Source organism: Pleurodeles waltl, chromosome 10 (assembly GCF_031143425.1).
Source record: "Pleurodeles waltl isolate 20211129_DDA chromosome 10, aPleWal1.hap1.20221129, whole genome shotgun sequence".
Lineage (NCBI taxonomy): Eukaryota > Metazoa > Chordata > Amphibia > Caudata > Salamandridae > Pleurodeles > Pleurodeles waltl.
Genome location: NC_090449.1, coordinates 917,728,273 through 917,747,387, shown reverse-complemented (window position 1 = coordinate 917,747,387; position 19,115 = coordinate 917,728,273). Strand labels below are relative to the sequence as shown.

At 43.9% G+C, this 19,115-nt stretch overlaps 1 protein-coding gene across 1 annotated transcript in view; it reads left to right on the top strand.

Moving 5' to 3' along the window:
* LOC138262463 (uncharacterized) overlaps positions 1–19,115 on the top strand; it is a 66,782-nt gene that overhangs the window by 12,001 nt on the left and 35,666 nt on the right. Inside the window, exons 2-4 of the mRNA XM_069212359.1 lie at positions 14,179–14,269; positions 14,367–14,424; positions 15,785–15,941. Coding sequence (XP_069068460.1) covers positions 14,179–14,269; positions 14,367–14,424; positions 15,785–15,941 — 306 coding nt within the window. The remainder of the gene's footprint in view (positions 1–14,178; positions 14,270–14,366; positions 14,425–15,784; positions 15,942–19,115) is intronic.

The window sequence follows — 19,115 nt, the reverse complement described above, 5'->3', positions numbered from 1 at the left end:
TGCTGAGATCTCTTCCCTCTGTGATGGGTGTGCACAGTAGGGTTTGGGGAAGGACTGGCCTCTCCACTAAGACATCACCAAACCTTTTAGCCCTGGGGGTTCATAGGAGGACTCCTGCACCAAGGCTGAGGGGGGAGGTAGTTTTTTTTTTTTAGACTAGGCTGAAGCTGAGTCTTAAAATTACTGCCAACACTTCCTAGTGGAGGTGCTGGCAGCCAATCAAATTTCTGCCAGAGATTGTTGGTATTTGTGAAGTCGCCCAGACCCTATATATACAAATGTGAATTTTCTTTAATTTCTTCTAAACTACTAAATGGATTTGCACCAAATAGGAGAAGGCTAATTTGCATACCAAGGGCTACTTTTCTGTCAAATGTGCTGTAATTCTGTCCAGTGGTTTGGACTGCAGCTGTGTCTAAAGAGTCCATGGGGATGTACTTTTTTGACTTTCCATGCACAACAAGATTTTAGAAGGCATTTCGGTTTGCAAAAGTTTGTGATGATTCGCCGAGCATTGCTAAAGATAAAGGCAAGTTAAAAAAAGTATTTTTTTTTTATAGAAACTAGGTTCTAATAATAACTACACATAAATGTGTGTAAATATATATATATATATATATATATATATATATATATATATATATATATGTAGATAGATAGATAGATAGATAGATAGATAGATAGATAGATAGATAGATAGATAGATAGATAGATAGATAGATAACGTTGTTATAGTTAGGACCTAGTTTCCATAGGAAAATCATTTTTTGTTTTGCTAATAACTTTGGCGCTGTATGATAAATCTTCATGACATTTTCAAAAGGTGGGGAGTCCCAAAAGACACAATTACAGCCAGAACTGCTGAAAGGAATTACACCAAATTACAGAAAGCTAGATCTTGGTCCAGAAAGATCTCTCTTTTTGTAACTTGGTTTTAATCTGTTCAGTAGTTTTGGAGTTAATAAAAAAAATAATGTATATATATCTAGAGACTCAGTTCCACTGCAGTGGATCCACACTTCCTGGCACCAACAGCAATGCCATGATTGGCTGGCTGCAACCTGAGAGAAAAGTTGTGGCCACCGTTTTGTGAATCAGTAAAGGGGGTAATGAAGAATAAATGAGATAGATGGGGTCAGAATAGAGGTATCCTGACCCCATGGGACTGATGGAAGGGTCTTTGAGGAATCCCACATGGGTAAGAAATTGCCCAAAATGTTTTCTGGGTTTCCACAAGGTCCTGAAGATCCTCTGCAATGCTCAACGCAGCCCCCCCCCAGTGTGAATCCACGACCGATCTACAGATCCAGAGCCCAATTAAAAAACACCCACTCACAGACTCACACACCAGTTTACACACTCACACACCCACAAACCACTGCCACACCCAGTCACAGGCCCATACAGCCACTCAGACACTCACTCCTGCACCCACTCACACACTCAGCCACCCACTCACAGACCCACAAAACCACTCACACACCTACTCCCACACCCACACAGTTACTCACACACCAACTCATATACCCAATCATACTTTTACACCCACTTACACACCCACACAACCACACACATCCAGTCACACACTCGTACAGCCACTCACACACCCATTGACAGACTCACAACATGGGGTTGGCTGCATGCAGTGGTTGGGCCAACACCCTTTGCATCGGGCAAAAGGCCCTGCACAGTGTGGGATTGGCTGCATGCAGGGGATTGACAGCGTTTGGCCATGAATGGTAGCAGTTGGACAACCTTATGGTAATTAAATATTACTTTACATTAAAACAAACCCTAGAAACTCACTGAAAAAAAGGTTATAGGGGAGTTATAGTTAGGAAATACAATAAAAAAAAAAACTTCAAAATTCACTAAAACACAAATGTTACAGAGATGTTATAGGTTCAGAGTTTCCACACACATAACCATAGAAATTCAGCAGTTATAGGTATACTTATCTCAGTAAACTATAACTCATGCTCTTAGGTAAATATAATGCGTGCCTTTGCCATGCACTGCTAATTATCACACATATTACAATCATGGCATCTTCCATGACATAATTGATTATACAACTGCAACATTTGTAGTAAAATTATTGATGAGAAACCGCTCGGCATGGGTGTGAATTATAGTTAACTTGGGGCGTGCTTGGAGTCTTGTTCGATCACAGTAACCTACTCCAAATGCTTCAAACTATTTTCTTTTCATCTGCACCCCCAAGGGATGGGGGGCAGGATGCTCCTACCGTGCTCCCTTATGTGGTATTTTTAAGGATTTTTAGGGCAGGTGACCAAATTCCCCAGTCCTCTAACAGCCGCTGCAACATTTCTGTTTATATTGTGGCCAGCCAGTCAGAGAGCCTCGCGCCAAAAAAGAACCTTCATCTAATCATAAATGTTGAACCTTGATTTCTTAAAAACTACTGAATAGGCTTACACCAAATAAGGCCAAAGTTCTTTTTTTTTATTGTTTGTTTTTTGTGATATAAGCCAATTAGATTTTATTTATGGATCTGGCTGATCAGCAGCTCCTCTGTGGTATTATATATGCATAGGGCCTCATTTACTAGACCCTACCGGTACACTGTGCCACCAGAGGGTCATTTTTTTTACGCTCCTGTGGCACCATGTGCCAGCCCATAATTACAAGGCCACACAAAGCCACCTCATGTGGCTTTTCATGTCCTTGAAAATATGGGCCCCTTTTCCTTTCCAGAAAGGAATTGAGGTGAGTGAACCTTTTTTGGAATGTTTCTTGAAAAATCATCAAATGGCACCAGATTTATTAGCAACACAAAAATTGCTTGCCTAATATCTGTCTATAGCTACTCAGTTATAGGTCAAATGGATGAAAATACTGCAAATGATTTAGAGTACCATGGTGCACAATATGATCCTTCATGCCTCATAATCCTTATAACCCTGTCAATGGTAAGGCACTGCCCATGAGTTTGGGCTGCCATCACATTAACAACATCCAATTCCATATGGAACAAAGAAATATTTTTATGTTGCATGGTTGCCTATGAAGTATAAAATTATATACCACCCAAATATATATCACCCAAATATATACAAAAAAGAGTCTCAAAATTGCTATTTGCACATTTTTTATTTACACATGATCCTTTACTCTTTGACACAGGAAAAACTGCTGGACTTAAAGTAGAACTTTTCTCAAGTAAGTGTCTTTGCTTGGATTCTTATCAATCCATTCATTAGTTTTCGAGAAATTAGGATTTAAAGACGGACCTGAGTTTGGAATGTAGGGATAAAAACTCAGAATATTTTAGACATTGATATGTCCATTGATCTTCCATAATGATCTGATGGGCTGCCACAACACTGAAAAAAAACGTTGTGCCAGCCATTAAAGGACACGAGCACCAAACATGTCCTGAGCAAAAATTTGAAAAGAAGCATAAGGTGACAAATTAGCATACCGTGACTCCCAAACCCTTGTGGGTGGATCCCAAAGTAATGCACCTTATGAATATAATACAAAGATACTTTCTCACTGCATCCACCTAACCATTAATCCCAGCAAGGCCTTCCCATGTAGATTCAAGGATCCACTGTGAAATTGAGTATACACAGAGAATCCATAGAGGATTCTCAATCCAGCACCAGTAAGGGAACCTTGCACAGGTCCATGGCACCAGGGCTAAGGAAGCTTACCCTGGATCTGTAGATCCCATTTCAGATCCACTGATTGAAAATCACTCAAAAGGGCAAGAATATCTGATAGTTGATAAGACACTACAGTCACCCATCATTGTGTAGACTATGGCCCTCATTATGACCCTGGCGGTTTGCTGACCGCGACAACCACTGTGGCAGTCTTACCGCTGACGGGCCGGTGGTAAAGACCACCACATTATGAGTGTGGCGTGCTGGCCTTTGCCAACCTGCCACATCCCCGCTTATCCTGCCAGGATGGTTGGACCTGACGGGCCGGAGATTAGCATCTCTGACCTGGCGGTCCAATGAAGACCGCCGGCGGTATAAGTAGTCGGCTTTCCACCAGGGTTTCCTCTGTGGCAGCACCACTACGAAAACCCTGGTGGAAAGGCTACCAGTGACAGGAAATGTATTTCCTGTCACCGGCAGATGACTCCCCCCCAAGCAATCCCAATACCCACCCCACCACCCTTCCATATCAGATCCCCTCTCCCTTCTACCAGAACAGCGCCCCCTCCCTGCATACACTCACACAGACACCTGCAAGCACCCCGCTTATACTCATTCACGCACCCCGCATACACTCATTCACCAACACTGGCATACACGCTTTCACTCATATACATCCATACACGCATTCACTTACATGCATCCATACACGCACTCACTCACATGCATCCATACATGCACTCACTTCAACATCCATACATGCACTCACTTCAACATTCATACACACATTCACTTTAACATTCATATACACATTCACTTCAACATACATACACGCATTCACTTCAACATTCATACATGCATTCACTTCAACATTCATACACGCATTCAACCATGCATACACACACATGCACACACATGCACACATGCATACACACATCCATACACATATGCATACACACATGCATACACGCATGCAAACACGCACCCATACGCATACACACATGCATACACGCATGCTTACACACAGGCGTACAAACACGCATACACACTTACATTCATACTTGCAGCCAACAGCCACTCAGACAAGCCCACATAACACCCCCCACCCTTCCACCTCCCTCCCCTGCTGGATTCCCAACTTACCGTGTCTGGCGAGGATGTCGTCCGGCGGGGAACTGGTGCTTCCACCGCCGGCAGCACCCCACCATCAGGACACTACCAGGACATATTACAGGTTGTAATATGGCTGGTGGAGTCCTTTTGGTGGGGCCAGTGGTGGAACCACCCATGCGCCTCCGACCGTCAGCACGACTACTGCAGGATTTCCTCCGAAAATGTGGCGGAAATACTGCAGTACTCAAAATATGGTGGTCTTCTGGCACCCGCGGCTTTGGTGGTCTTGTGAAAAGACCACCTAAGTTGTAATGAGGGCCATTGTCTTTAATGTGCAATGTATGGCTTGCATGTGGGTTCTGTGAGTTATTGATTGTGGTGCTAACCATGATTTGAAAATGTCAGTGCTTTCTGTTTGTAATTCATAAACACAGCTGGATTTCAACTGTGATTTTTAGGTGAAGTGCAGATTTTTTAAGTATTGTGAGAAAACAGGGCTAATTGCAGAGGCCCCATAACTTTTTGCCCCCATTTTCCTCTTTTTGCTGGTGTTTTCCTGACTTTGATGGTGCCCTGGGTACTGCTAACCAGTCCCAGGGCCTGTGCTCTGTGTAAAATGGATATGCAAATTAGGCTAATTATAATTGGCTAAGTTAACCTACCTATAAGTCCCTAGTATATGGTAGGGCATGTAGGTTTAGGGACCACAGCATAGGTGGTGCACACCTAGGTGCACTGCTGAGGTGCCCAGTGTCATTTTAAAAGCAAGCCTGCCTTGCTGGCTGCTTTTATATTAAAGTTATATGCAAATTCGACTTTGGAATTAAAGGTACTTCCAAAGTCTTAAACTACCTTATTTTTACATATAAGTCACCCCTAAGGTGTGCCCTATGTGCCCCTAGGGCTGGGTGCCATGTAACTATAAGCAGGGACTTTATAAAAATTGATTTATAAGCCCTGGTGAGGTAAAAACAGCCAAATTCGTTTTTCCCTCATTGAAGTAAATGGCCTTCATAGGCTAGAATGGGCAGACTTTATTTTAAATTTTAAAGTCTCCTTAAATGTTACATACCAAGAATTTGGTATCAAATTAATTGTTGTAATAAATCCCACAACTTCCAGTTGTTGGATTTAATATAACTTGTTCAGGTAAAAAGTTTAGACTTTACCTAAAAAGTTGCCAATTTCAGCTCTGCATTGTTTTTGCTGCTGTGCTCTGATTGGCCAGCCTGCAGCAGCTTCTGCCAGGCTGCCTTGATGAGGTGTGAAGTGGCCTGGCTTCACACAAAGGAATGTGCTTGGGGGAGAGAATCTCCCCTCAGCAGATGGTGAGGCAGGAAGGGGGAGGGCTGCCAAACTGGTCTTCAAAGGCAGAGAAGGACATCTGGAGCACCCAGCAACACCCCCACATCCTGCAACCCCAGACAATTAGGTGCCCCCTTGATTAGATTAGGAGAGGGCAGGAGGGAGAGGGGTGTGTTTATGATTTTTAGCCACACCAGTGGGTGGGCTCAGCCAGATGTAACCTCCAAAAATCAGATTCATCCATGTTGGATTTTTAGAGACTGTTGCCTTCTGGGATGGATTTTTGCCACACTTCCCAGGAAGTGGTCATCACAGGGGGACGACCCTGTCCCTGATTGGAGAACCAGGGCCCCCCTGCTTTTCACCCAGGAGCAAGGATAAAACTGGCAGACCTGCACCCACACCTCAGATCCCCACCAAATTTCAAGAAGAAAGAACTTAAGGAGAAGAAGGACTGCCCTGATGGACCCCTGGCCTGCACCTGGAACCTGCACTCAGAAGGACTGCACCAGCTGCACACTTGGGCTTCACCACAAGAAGGACTTTGCCTGGCTTCAACTGGTTCAAGGAGGGACTCCCTGTTTGCTACAGGTGAAAAATTGCTAACCAGAGTCCCCTGCACCAACTCCTGAAGAAAGCGACCAGCTGACCACTGTCCAGTGGCCAAAAAGGAGTTTGCGCCAGGTGCATTCTGGGAGTTGAAGTCCGCACCCCCCAAAGACCATCACAGAACTTCTGGACCCTTGGGGTGAGCTGTGGACCCCAAAAGAACCTTAAAAGAACATCTGGGTGAAGCCCCAGAAGTTTGGAAAAGATTTGAGAATTTTTGGAAAAAAGCTCCAGAGAGGGACCGACCCGCCGCAGAAATTCTAGCCGGCTTGCCTCAACCGCGACCCGGCCTGACTTCGTGATTTGTCCCGGTAAAGAAAAACATCCAAAAAAGAGACTAAGGGCCTGATTCTAACTTTGGAGGACGGTGTTAAACCGTCCCAAAAGTGGCGGATATACCACCTACCGTATTACGAGTCCATTATATCCTATGGAACTCGTAATACGGTAGGTGGTATATCCGCCACTTTTGGGACGGTTTAACACCGTCCTCCAAAGTTAGAATCAGGCCCTAAGTCCGAAGGTAAAAAGTTGACCGGGACCTCCCAGCCATCGTATCCGAGAAGGGCTCCACGGACGTCGGATCAAGATCCAGGTTTACCCCGGTCGAAGGATTTTCATCTCGAAAAAACGACTAAGTCCGAAGGTAAAAATCACCACCGAGGAAACCGACATCGCGTATCCGGACAAGGGCTCCAGGAGGTCGGATTCAACTGGCAGGTTCGTCCCGGTGAAGAAAAACTTCGAAATAAAGACTAGGTCAGAAGGTAACTTTTTAACCGGGGCCTCCCGCGACTTGTAGCCGAGCAGGGCTCCATCGCGGTCGGCCTGAAACTTTGACTTTGCCCCGGTCGAGGTGCAACCAGATGACCCGATTGGCGCTTTTTGTTTCTAAGCGCTAGAAAAATAATAATACTTTAAAAATTCATATCTCCAGTTCCCCTGAACCGATTTTATTCATTTTTGTGTCATTTTAAAGATAAAAATATAAACTATTTTTATAAATTGGTTTTGGATTTTTAAACTGTTTCCTGTGTTTTATTTAATTACTGTTTTGTGATATTTGAATGCTTTACACACTGTCTCCTAAGTTAAGCCTTGACGCTCGTTGCCAAGCTACCAAGGGTTGAGCTGGGATTAATTTACTGAGACCTGACTGTACCTAGGTGGAGGTTAGTGGCTTGTTGCTAGGTGTAGGTACCTACCTGCCCTTACCAATAACCCATTTTCCAACATTTTTGGTGGCAGCGGTGGGATCCTGTACTTGTGTTCAGTATCACGTTACAGTTTTGAGTAAAACAAATTAAAAATCCTTTAAATTGTCTTAGTGCAAAAAAAAAATTTTTGTACATTTTTTTTCATTAATTTGGATTAATTTCAATTATTGAATTTTTGTCATTTTGCTAAATTCTTGTTTCCAATTTTTGCAAAAAGTTTTTGTTGACACAAAACTAGGGAACCATGGAGCTTGATCTGGCTAGCCTACCCACACTGACAGTAGTCCAGCTTAGGGGGTTGTGTATTGAAAGAGGGTTGCCTGCAACCACTGATGTCAGGAAGCAAATCCTGATTAAATCCCTGACAGCATGGGCTGAGGCCCAAGAGCTAGGCACAGAGGAAGCTCCAGAGGAGGAAGAAAAAGGGGAGGATGCTAACTCTAACCTCTCAGGGGAGGGAAGGCATCTGAGCCCAAGTGAGGATGAGGAAGAACGGTCCTCAGTAGATACAGTCACTAGGGGCAGACCCAAAGCTAGTGGTAGGAAGGGGGTCCTTTCAGGAGGAGAGAACCCATCCATCAGAGAAAGAGAGCTGGAGGCCCAGCTAGCATACATAGCTTTGGAAGCAGAGAAGCTGGCCCTAGAAAAGAAAAAGTGGGCAAACAAAGAGAAAAGAGATGGTGGCAGCGACAGAGAAGTTGAGGTGTCCATGGGTGGGGGAGTTTGCCCCAGATTACCCAAGGGGGTGGTTCCTGCTTATGTAGAGGGGGATGACATAGATAAGTGGCTGGGGGCCTTTGAGAGGGCACTCCAAATGAGAAGGGTTAGACCTCAATACTGGGGTTCCCTTTTGTGGGAGTTGGTCCCCAACTCAGGGAGGGATAGGCTTCTGACCTTAAGGGGGGAGGAGGCAGATTCATACCCTAGTATGAAGAGGTGCTTAGCCAAGAAGTTTGGTCTGACCCCAGAGCAATATAGAATGAAGTTCAGGGACACCCAGAAGGTCAGAACCCAGTCTTGGGTTGACTTTGTGGACATTTCACTAAAGGCACTAGAGGGCTGGATTATTGGTAACAAAGTAGATACTTATGAGGGGTTATACAATCTGATCATGAGAGAGCACATCTTGACCAATTGTACCCAAGAAAGGTTACGCCAGCATCTAGTGGACTCTAAGCAGACCAACCCTAGAGAGCTAGGGGAGGCAGCTGATGAGTGGTTGAGAACCAGGGTGGTTGTCAAGTCCCAGGGGGGAGACTCCAAGAAGGGGGGGACAGGTCCCCAAAAACCTAAGGAGGGAGGTGGTAAGCCCACCACAGAGACTCCCTCTGTACCCCAGAACCCTAAGAAGGAGGAGAGTAAATTCCACTCCCACTCTGACCAGCAGAGACAGTTAGACCCAGGGTTAAAAAAGCTCTTGGACAGTAGGGCTTGCTTTGACTGTCAGCAGACAGGTCACTTCAGAGGAGATGCAGCCTGTCCAAAGAAGGTGGTTAGCACTGGGCTGTCCAGTGTAGCCATAGAGGAGGATTCCTCAGATGATGAAGTCCTCCTAGCATTGAGCTGGGATACAGGACCAGATGGTAAGCTGGTGATCCCTGAGGGTGGGAGTAGGCACTTCCACCACATTCAAGTGAATGGGATCCCTACCACTGGCCTGAGAGACACCTGTGCCAGTCACACTATAGTGAGTGACCGGTTAGTGACCCCAGTCATGTATGTCCCAGGAAAGACAAAGAAAGTCAGGATAGCCACAGGGGAGGTCACCTCCAAACCTGTAGCCATAGTGCCCCTAGAGAGGGAGGGTATCCTTGACTGGATTAGGGTGGTAGTCAGTGCTGACCTTCCCCTAGATTGTATCCTGGGCAATGACCTCCCAGAGGTGAGTCTGGTCACAGATGGGGTGGTCGCCCAGGGCGCCCCCCAAGCCAAAGTCCTGGGGAGTCAGTCCCTACAGTTAGGAGACAGGGGTCCCCAAGAAAAGGAAAGAAGAAAAGGAAGGGTAGGCCACTCTTAAAGAGAGTTCCAGGGAGCCAAGGGCCTTCTGCCTCAGTAGGGGGGAAGCCCAGAGTTGGCACTGGTGAGGCATCACCTGACCCCAAGGAAGTCCTGAGTAGTCAGGCAGCTGTCCAGATGCAAGGTGTTGCCCCTATATTGACAGAAGGGAGAGTGGAAGGAGGGTGTCTGCCACAGGAGGTGGTAGCCCCCCACTCTAGACAGCAAGAGGGGTGCCAGGTCCCCAAAGATGCCCCTAAAGCAGCTCAGCCACCTGTCAGTGGAGAGCTTAGGGTGTGGTTCTGGGTACTGACAGCTGTCAGTAGCCTCTGCTGGGTGCTAGCCTTCCTGGCAGCAATGTACTTGGCCTGGGAGGCAGACCCCAGGGCCAATAGCAAAGTAGGCCCCCTGACCCTATTGGTCATGGTGGGGTTGCTTGAGTGTTGGGTGACCTCTTTGGGTAAGCTAGGTGTTGCCCTAGCAAAGTTTGGAGTAGGGGAGGTGGGCACCTCACTACCCAAGTTGGCAGAGAGAAAGGAGGAAGACCCCCCTAGACGAAAGTTTCAGTTTGAGTTGGGTCCTTTTACTGTTGGGATGGCTTCACTACCCATAGGGAGTGACCCTGACAGTAGGATATAAGGCAGAGTAGGCCCTGCAAAGGGACAGCCAGTTTTCTTCACTGTCTTCCTCGCCTAACAAGCCAGGAAGACTCTCCCAGGGTTGGGCTGAGTCTCGGGGCGTGTGGGCTGGGGGGGGGTTGTGTGAGAAAACAGGGCTGATTGCAGAGGCCCCATAACTTTTTGCCCCCATTTTCCTCTTTTTGCTGATGTTTTCCTGACTTTGATGGTGCCCTGGGTACTGCTAACCAGTCCCAGGGCCTGTGCTCTGTGTAAAATGGATATGCAAATTAGGCTAATTATAATTGGCTAAGTTAACCTACCTATAAGTCCCTAGTATATGGTAGGGCATGTAGGTTTAGGGACCACAGCATAGGTGGTGCACACCTAGGTGCACTGCTGAGGTGCCCAGTGTCATTTTAAAAGCAAGCCTGCCTTGCTGGCTGCTTTTAAATTAAAGTTATATGCAAATTCAACTTTGGAATTAAAGGTACTTCCAAAGTCTTAAACTACCTTATTTTTACATATAAGTCACCCCTAAGGTGTGCCCTATGTGCCCCTAGGGCTGGGTGCCATGTAACTATAAGCAGGGACTTTATAAAAATGGATTTATAAGCCCTGGTGAGGTAAAAACAGCCAAATTCGTTTTTCCCTCATTGAAGTAAATGGCCTTCATAGGCTAGAATGGGCAGACTTTATTTTAAATTTTAAAGTCTCCTTAAATGTTACATACCAAGAATTTGGTATCAAATTAATTGTTGTAATAAATCCCACAACTTCCAGTTGTTGGATTTAATATAACTTGTTCAGGTAAAAAGTTTAGACTTTACCTAAAAAGTTGCCAATTTCAGCTCTGCATTGTTTTTGCTGCTGTGCTCTGATTGGCCAGCCTGCAGCAGCTTCTGCCAGGCTGCCTTGATGAGGTGTGAAGTGGCCTGGCTTCACACAAAGGAATGTGCTTGGGGGAGAGAATCTCCCCTCAGCAGATGGTGAGGCAGGAAGGGGGAGGGCTGCCAAACTGGTCTTCAAAGGCAGAGAAGGACATCTGGAGCACCCAGCAACACCCCCACATCCTGCAACCCCAGACAATTAGGTGCCCCCTTGATTAGATTAGGAGAGGGCAGGAGAGGGGTGTGTTTATGATTTTTAGCCACACCAGTGGGTGGGCTCAGCCAGATGTAACCTCCAAAAATCAGATTCATCCATGTTGGATTTTTAGAGACTGTTGCCTTCTGGGATGGATTTTTGCCACACTTCCCAGGAAGTGGTCATCACAGGGGGACGACCCTGTCCCTGATTGGAGAACCAGGGCCCCCCTGCTTTTCACCCAGGAGCAAGGATAAAACTGGCAGACCTGCACCCACACCTCAGATCCCCACCAAATTTCAAGAAGAAAGAACTTAAGGAGAAGAAGGACTGCCCTGCTGGACCCCTGGCCTGCACCTGGAACCTGCACTCAGAAGGACTGCACCAGCTGCACACTTGGGCTTCACCACAAGAAGGACTTTGCCTGGCTTCAACTGGTTCAAGGAGGGACTCCCTGTTTGCTACAGGTGAAAAATTGCTAACCAGAGTCCCCTGCACCAACTCCTGAAGAAAGCGACCAGCTGACCACTGTCCAGTGGCCAAAAAGGAGTTTGCGCCAGGTGCATTCTGGGAGTTGAAGTCCGCACCCCCCAAGGACCATCACAGAACTTCTGGACCCTTGGGGTGAGCTGTGGACCCCAAAAGAACCTTAAATGAACATCTGGGAGAAGCCCCAGAAGTTTGGAAAAGATTTGAGAATTTTTGGAAAAAAGCTCCAGAGAGGGACCGACCCGCCGCGGAAATTCTAGCCGGCTTGCCTCAACCGCGACCTGGCCTGACTTCGTGATTCGTCCCGGTAAAGAAAAACATCCAAAAAAGAGACTAAGGCCCTCATTACAACTTTGACGGGCGGCGGAGGCCGCCCGCCAAAGTTGCGCCGCTGGAATACCGCACCGCGGTCTGAAGACCGCGGCCGGCATTCTGAGTTTCCCGCTGGGCAGGCGGGCGGCCGCCTTAAGGCCGCCCGCCAGCCCAGCGGGAAACAACCTTCCCACGAGGACGCCGGCTCGGAATCGAGCCGGCGGAGTGGGAAGGTGCGACGGGTGCTACTGCACCCGTCGCGTATTTCACTGTCTGCTATGCAGACAGTGAAATACAAGCGGGGCCCTCTTACGGGGGCCCCTGCAGTGCCCATGCCATTGGCATGGGCACTGCAGGGGCCCCCAGGGGCCCCGCGACACCCCCTACCGCCATCCTGTTCCTGGCGGGCGAACCGCCAGGAACAGGATGGCGGTAGGGGGTGTCAGAATCCCCAAGGCGGCGCAGCATGCTGCGCCGCCTTGGAGGATTCTGACGGGCAGCGGAAAACCGGCGGGAGACCGCCGGTTTTCCTGCACTGACCGCGGCCAAAGCGCCGCGGTCAGAATGCCCTAAGGGGCACCGCCAGGCTGTCGGCGGTGCTCCCGCCAACCGCGAGCCTGGCGGTCACAGACCGCCAGGCTCGTAATGAGGGCCTAAGTCCGAAGGTAAAAAGTTGACCGGGACCTCCCAGCCATTGTATCCGAGAAGGGCTCCACGGACGTCGAATCAAGATCCAGGTTTACCCCGGTCGAAGGATTTTCATCTCGAAAAAACGACTAAGTCCGAAGGTAAAAATCACCACCGAGGAAACCGACATCGCGTATCCGGACAAGGGCTCCAGGAGGTCGGATTCAACTGGCAGGTTCGTCCCGGTGAAGAAAAACTTCAAAATAAAGACTAAGTCAGAAGGTAACTTTTTAACCGAGGCCTCCCGCGACTTGTAGCCGAGCAGGGCTCCATCGCGGTCGGCCTGAAACTTTGACTTTGCCCCGGTCGAGGTGCAACCAGATGACCCGATTAGCGCTTTTTGTTTCTAAGCGCTAGAAAAATAATAATACTTTAAAAATTCATATCTCCAGTTCCCCTGAACCGATTTTATTCGTTTTTGTGTCGTTTTAAAGATAAAAATATAAACTATTTTTATAAATTGGTTTTGGATTTTTAAACTGTTTCCTGTGTTTTATTTAATTACTGTTTTGTGATATTTGAATGCTTTACACACTGTCTCCTAAATTAAGCCTTGACGCTCGTTGCCAAGCTACCAAGGGTTGAGCTGGGATTAATTTACTGAGACCTAACTGTACCTAGGTGGAGGTTAGTGGCTTGTTGCTAGGTGTAGGTACCTACCTGCCCTTACCAATAACCCATTTTCCAACAAGTATGCTTTATGGTGTATATCGATGCCAACCATACTCTCACCATTAGTTTTTTCAGTGAGAAATAATATATAACTATAGCTATATTCACACACAACTCCTCACACTCACTCAGAGTTGTGTTCCAACAATAAAGTAATGTACTTATTAAGTTTGGCACTAGTGGGAATTATAAGGAGATTATGTTCTTGTCTTCATAGGATTAATCTTTCACTTCAAATAATTCTTTGGTTACTTTGCACTTGAGAAAATGAATTGTTTAAAAGTGAAACTAGTAAAGTGCAGTTGAATAGAGCATTCACATTAGTTGCTTCTCTGAGTATGAAGATGATTCTAGCAGAAATCATCCTTATTTTAATACAACCCCATTTGAAAAGAAGGGAGTGAGACTTTACAAAGTGATTTTAGTATGTTTTCCTATTCACAGCAGAATTCCCGATGAAAGGGTATGAAAAGCCACCCTTCCAAGATGATGAAAATAAATCAAAATGGGAAAAACCAAAGAAAAGAAAAAAGCGGTATGCATATCTTTTAACTACTCACATGTAGTAAACTATTGAATCACAAAGAAATCACAAAGACAAATATTTTAATTTTCTTTCATTTAATTTCTAGAGATGAAAATGACAAGTTTGAAGAGCCTACGGCAAAAATGGTTGGATTACTAGAGATGGTGAGTTAATTAAAGACTTCAAGCCTGTTTTACAGTTTGGTAGCCAGGGCACACCATCTAAAATGCATTGAATAACCATGTCCCCCAAATGTGGGTCCACCCCCCTCATTTAGACATGGGTAGAAAATAAGGTTCAAGTCAACCAAGCCCTTGTTGGCTCCTTTAACAGAACCTTGCCCTGACTGAGTAGTGTCCATCAGAGGAATTACATTACACCATCTGCCTTATATAGGATAAAATAATGTATTTTTTCTGTTTGTCAACTCCAGGAAAAACATAGCGGTGAAGGACAGAAAAAACAATAATGAACTCTGTACTCTGGGAGAAAACTCTCAAAGTGTTTTTGGGAGTGGGGGTCATTTATTTTGTTTTTAAGAAACATGCTCCCACTTTCAGAGTTTATTTCTGAAAAACAAACATATGTGAATAGTTTGATGAACAGCTGTCAAAACCAATGGTAGCTGTCCACCGAACATCTTGTACGTTGAAAGGAACTGCAGTGATTATGGATCCTTTCAGTGTACAGAGATGACGGCTGGGACAGTGGTCGTCTCTAAATTTGACTAATGCTAGTCCATCAGGGTGGTGGGGGATATCCTTCACCACCCTGCTGAATGGTGTACCATGCTCCAAACCTTAAATTGGGTCCTTAGAGTACATTTACAGTTGGGAGGCATGCTACCTCTTTGGTGTGGGATAGACTGCTACCACACCAGCAGTAGATGGTCTACCACATTTAAGATCCCCATCCCTATCTTTTTTAACAAATGTACACCCCCTGCTGCTTTGTTGTTAATCACAGTAACAGGAATCATTTTAGAAATTCTACAATGCCCATTCAGAATGGATTACTTGCTGTTACTAACATGTGTACTCAAAATGCACCTCCAAGTTGTGATTACTTTTTCAGTTTTTTTCATTAGAAGTATTCATAACATACAGGGAAGTTTGTTGCCCCTACATGTTGGGGACACCTTCATGCAGTTCTGTTACAGACCACCATGGTTAACAAGGCAGACTGTAACAGAAGAGGAACTACCATAAATAATGGCAGATCATCAATCCTGAATCAGGTGATTGTCTTCTTCCATGTTCAGTGCCTCCTCCACTGCTGACCACCAGTTTCCAAATCTGTTGGCAGCTGGAGCTTTTCTACTGGGAAGGCTATTCCCCCAACATGGGAGAACATGACAGCTGTTTTTATGCTGTAACTTCTCACCTTCAATCAGGCCCAGTGTCTGTCAAAACGGTATACCTAGTCAGAAATATAGAAGGGTGCACATTTGTATAATTCTAACTTTTAATCAGAGAGAAATAATATTTCTTTAACAATTTGTATTTTCATTTATTTTCTTTCTAGCTCAGTTTTGCTGATCGCATTGATATCTTCTTGATGACTGCAGGCATAATCTGCGCGATTGTCAATGGTCTTGGACTGCCACTTATGATTGTTATCTTTGGTCAGATGATTGACATTTTTGTGAAGGGAGATAGTGGTACTACAAATTCTTCAGAAGGTAAATATTGTTGGAAGGTCACAGCACAGTGCATTATTCATGTCATTCTTCTAAATTTGTTGGCAGCAAAGTAACCAGATGTGGTTACTACATAGTATCTACTTTTTATTGGGCAGTTATTAATTTGAAAATCCATCTGTCTATAACTACATCTATCTATCTATCTATCTATCTATCTATGAATTTCAAAAGCTGGCTGTGATGGTGTGCCCCTAACAGATGCTGGTGCTCCATTTAACACACCTAATTACTCACCCGAGCGTCACTTTGTCAAGAAAACAGTAGCACTCAGAGCATGTGTGCTCTGTAATTTCTTTTCTTTTTGCTGATTTCAACCAACACGTTTCAGTCCACACAGGACCTTGATCATGGTTCCTAGTGCCATATTTTCCATCACTTTTAAATGTGTGTAAGCACTTAATCATAAACACAAACAATGGACCATTATTAGCTACATAGAGGTACTGGAAATGTGGCAGCTATCTTATTATGTCATGGAAATTACACATCAAAAAGTATACTACAATAAAACTGTTTTTACAAAGTAGAGTTCAATACTACATTATCTGAGGACAATCAGCACAAAAGGTTATCAAAAACTGAAATCAAAATCAGCAGCTTTGAAATCCTTAAATATGTATACAATATTACATCTCATATTGCCTTCATAATTATGAACCAATTTGTCAGTTCCACTCACCATCTCCAGGTGATAGAGATTAAGAAAAAAGACGAATAATACTCATGTCATCATACCAATTCCACCCCTGTGGGCTTATGTAAAACAGCTGCAATTCCTTCATTCAAAAACTAAATTTCATTTACCTATTTCTCATAAACTCAAACATCAAAAATATACTTGATGGGAATCCACGACGGACAGTCTTTTTAAACTACCCTATTCTAGATTGTGTTCCTGGTACTGTAGTAACTGAAAATAAAGACAAACGAGAATCAAAGACACTTAAAAATTCCTAGTATGGACAAAACAAGAGAGAGAGCAGAAACACAATCTCAAATAAGCACGTGCAACTCCGTATCTACATTCAAACTTCTTGATTCCAATGATTCAAGCTTTAGTATATATTGTGCTTCCAACCTGTGTAGCACTTTCTCTCTATTCCCACCCCTAGAGCTTTTTTGCAATAGTATCAATCATTGAATACTGCAGTTGTTCAGGATCAACATGGTGCTTTTTTCAGATGTGCCTTGCCCCAGGGTAGCTGCAACTAGCAACCCCACTACGCACAGATCTCTCATCAATAATTTTACTGCAAATGTTTCAGTGATGTTATCAATGATGTCATAGAAGATATTATGATTGATGTAGTATGTGAGGTAAATAGCAGTGCATAACAAGGGTCACGTTATAGCTACCTCAGGGCATGAGTTATTGTTACTTGAGATAACCATAACTATAACTGCTGAATGTCTATGGTATTGTGTGAGTAAAATGTGAACCTAACTATAACGTCCCTGTAATCTTTGTTTTTCTTTATTTAAGTGAATATATATATATATATATATATATATATATATATATATATCCTTTTTCCACATATGTTTCTAAGGTAAATATCTATATCCATATATTTTTCGATAGAGAGATATAATTACTTTATAAGCGTATGTGTAAAAAGAATTTTAAACCAATTATTTATATCTTGAGTTTCAAATAAGTTTTTTCCGGTTCATTGCATTGTTCTTTGGTTCATTTTACTGTGTAAAAATGAAGTTTACATTTAAAGAGATAACAGTTTAGCACTGTAATATATGATATGTCACTATTTGGTTAGATCATTATGTAACTTTAACTTAGGCATGAAATTGAACATACATTCTGAAATCTGAGGATGCATTTAAGAAAAAAAATCACATTCTCTCATAATATACACTGCTTACATATTTCACCGTTGTTATCTAACAACTTTTATCTTTAGTAGTGCACAGAGCAGCTTCAGAAAGAGAGATAATTCAATTTAGAGTCATAGCTGCTACTTAAGCAATTCAATCATTTGATTATATCCGTGATGCTATTGCAGTACCAATGGTGAGACTGAGGCCCCTATTCATCACAAAATTTTAAAAGTACAGGTATACTTCTACATTTTGCCCAGATTTTTTCACAGTTTCATAAACAGAGATATTTCAACGTTGAGTCATACTTGTTACATCAGCAATTCACTCCTTTGATTATATCCCTGAAGCTGTAGTAATACCAATGTTGAGACTGAGGACCCTATTTATGACAAAACTGTAAAGGTACAAGTAGTTTTCTATGTAATGCCCTGATTTTTTTCTGAGATGAAAAGATTTTTTCTTACAAGCCCATGGTTCTTCAATGGGCAGTACCTTTACCCCCAGTGTGGGTAGTTTATCTATGAACAACTTTGATAAAACACATATTTGTATCACTCTGTGGAAACACTACATTGATGATATTTTTATAATCTGGACAGGGAATGAAGAACAATCCCTGGAGTTGGAGTGGAGGAACAGGTCAGTTATGTTTCTCGAGTTCAACATGACTACGAGTAGAAAGGATATCTGCTTTTAAGATCTGATGATTAAAGCTGTTGAGAGTGCTCAGAAATGTGAAGCATTCTATTCTAAGTGAGAAACCCATGGACCATACAACCTGTTATGCTATGACAGCTTCCACCCAAAATCCCTATGTGACAACATTCCAGTAGGGCAAGTCCTACGATTGAGAAGAAATTGCACTGAGAAACGGGATTACTCATCAGCAAATTGTTGGAGTGGGATTATCTAATGAAACACAATGACTACACTATAGATTAAGAAAGAAAGAAAAAATCCTTTAACCACATGGCAAGAAATAAACATGTCTTCCTCTTGGAGTCACACCTCTCTTTCTTGATAACATGATCTTTATTTTAAAGATTGTTTTGGGTGCCTCTATAAGTGCTGTGTCTTTATGTGTAACATCCCTGGAAAAAACAAAGCGATTACCTGTCTTATATTTCATCGTGAAGATTAATATTTTATGGATAACTTTAAGCTTATGTCTGAGCAAATGTTCATGGAACAATGTGGTGTAACATAACAAATGCCAGTTCTTGCCCACTTTTTGGTTACTGCTGCTGACCTGATTATAACAAAGATCATGTCCTCTGATTACTTCATCATAAAGTGCAAAGTGTTCCCCCACTT